The 1,931-nt window shown below is 52.0% G+C and overlaps 1 protein-coding gene across 1 annotated transcript; it reads left to right on the plus strand.

Annotated features, from left to right (window-relative positions):
* Positions 1-203: 203 nt before the first annotated feature.
* CH25H (cholesterol 25-hydroxylase) lies at positions 204-1,703 on the plus strand. The gene has a single exon (XM_066242959.1). The coding sequence runs from the start codon at positions 246-248 to the stop codon at positions 1,056-1,058; it is 813 nt and encodes a 270-aa protein (XP_066099056.1). The 5' UTR covers positions 204-245; the 3' UTR covers positions 1,059-1,703.
* Positions 1,704-1,931: the final 228 nt, after the last annotated feature.

Raw genomic sequence — 1,931 nt, forward strand, 5'->3', positions numbered from 1 at the left:
TGAAGTTACTAAAGGCCATTTACATTGCAGATACAAAAGCCTATTAGATGCAGCTGCAGATGTGTGTTTGAGCAGCTGGGCGCAACTTCGTGGCGTTCTTTACGCAAGCTGGGCGCGGCGGGGAAAGAAAGCGAGCCGAAAGGCCGCGACGTCACTCGGGGCGGGCCCAAGTCCTAAATAAGACCAGCGGGATGCGAGCACCGGCGGCGGCAGCAGCAGCAGCAGCTGTCAAGCGCAGCTTCGCCATGAGCGGCCGCAACACCTCCGAGCTCCACGTCCTGTGCGGCTCCAGTCAGCTGTTTCTGCAGCCCGTCTGGGACCGCCTGAGGACCCAGGAGTCCCTCGCCCAGTCTCCCTTCTTCCCGGTCATCTTCTCCATCACCACCTACCTGTGTTTCTGCCTGCCCTTCGTTGTGCTGGACGTCCTGGGCCCCTGGGTGCCCGCGCTGCGGCGCTACAAGATCCAGCCCGACTTCTCGCCGGCGGCGCGGCAGCTGCTGCCCTGCCTGGGGCAGACGCTCTACCAGCACCTGGTGTTCGTGTTCCCCATGACGCTGCTGCACTGGGCCCGCGGCCCGGCGCTTCTGCCGCACGAAGCCCCCGAGCTACTCCGGCTGGTGTGCCACGTCGTGTTCTGTCTGCTGCTCTTCGACGCGGAGTTCTTCGCGTGGCACGTGCTGCACCACAAGGTGCCTTGGCTGTACCGGACTTTCCACAAGATGCACCACCAGAACTCGCCCTCGTTCGCGCTGGCCACGCAGTACATGGGCTTCTGGGAGTTGTTTTCTTTGGGCTTCTTTGACATGGTGAACGTCATACTGCTCCAGTGCCACCCGCTCACCATCTTGGTCTTCCATGTGGTTAACATCTGGCTGTCGGTGGAGGACCACTCGGGCTACGAGTTTCCCTGGTCCACTCACAAACTGGTGCCTTTCGGCTGGTACGGGGGTGTAGTGCACCACGACTTGCACCACTCTCAGTTTAACTGCAACTTTGCCCCTTACTTCACACACTGGGACAGAATATTGGGAACTCTGAGGTCTGCTCAGGCCAAGTAACGGGCACCCCTCCGGGTATGGTGGTGGCTGCAGTGGGCAGTGGGTGCCCCTCAGGACCAGGACTGTCCCGGGACTTGGTGGTGGTTGCAGCGGGCAGTGGGTGCCCCTCAGAACCAGGACTGTTCCGGGACTTGGTGGTGGTTGCAGTGGGCAGTGGGTGCCCCTCAGGACCAGGACTGTTCCGGGACTTGGTGGTGGTTGCAGTGGGCAGTGGGTGCCCCTCAGAACCAGGACTGTTCCGGGACTTGTGTGTCGCACACTTGGATCAGAGGAAAGATACACAAGTTCTTTTATTTTTGTATTTTAGTAAGTAATTTATTACCTGATGAAAACTTATGGATAAAATCTGATGTATTTTTGCTATCCGATGAAGTAATTTATATAATTTTTGTATATCAATAATTGTCTATTTGTAAGTTCTAGTTCACTTCAATAGCCTCGACTCCTAGATAAATATAGACATTCACTACTGGCATATTTAAATCATCTCTAAAAGGATTTGTTTGTAGAACAAGGAATTTCCTATGCTTCCTTGTTCAAGCTAAAAAACATATTTATACAATGGGTATCTGATATTTGATGCTGTAAACAATGAAACATGTTCCTGCTGGACAGTGACTAAGATTGTGCTTTTTCTCTATTTTTTTTATAGAACTTTATATTTATATTGAAAGAAATATTATTTGTGCTTTTAAAAAGAAAATAAAAAAAAAGAACATGAACCAAACAAGTAATGGCTCCTGTTTCAATGGCATTTTGAGAAAGAAACAAAAAACTACAAGGGGAAGAGGGAGCTGGGATAAGGGGTGTCTGTCAGAGCCTTCATTGCCCTACATTGGAAAGAGAGAAATCTGGAGGTGGGTGTCTGTGGGC

Source organism: Saccopteryx bilineata, chromosome 9 (assembly GCF_036850765.1).
Source record: "Saccopteryx bilineata isolate mSacBil1 chromosome 9, mSacBil1_pri_phased_curated, whole genome shotgun sequence".
In the NCBI taxonomy this organism is placed as follows: domain Eukaryota; kingdom Metazoa; phylum Chordata; class Mammalia; order Chiroptera; family Emballonuridae; genus Saccopteryx; species Saccopteryx bilineata.

Bases quoted from the DNA above. Each gene is read 5' to 3' on its own strand.
- CH25H (XM_066242959.1), top strand. From the start codon at position 246: ATGAGCGGCCGCAACACCTCCGAGCTCCACGTCCTGTGCGGCTCCAGT.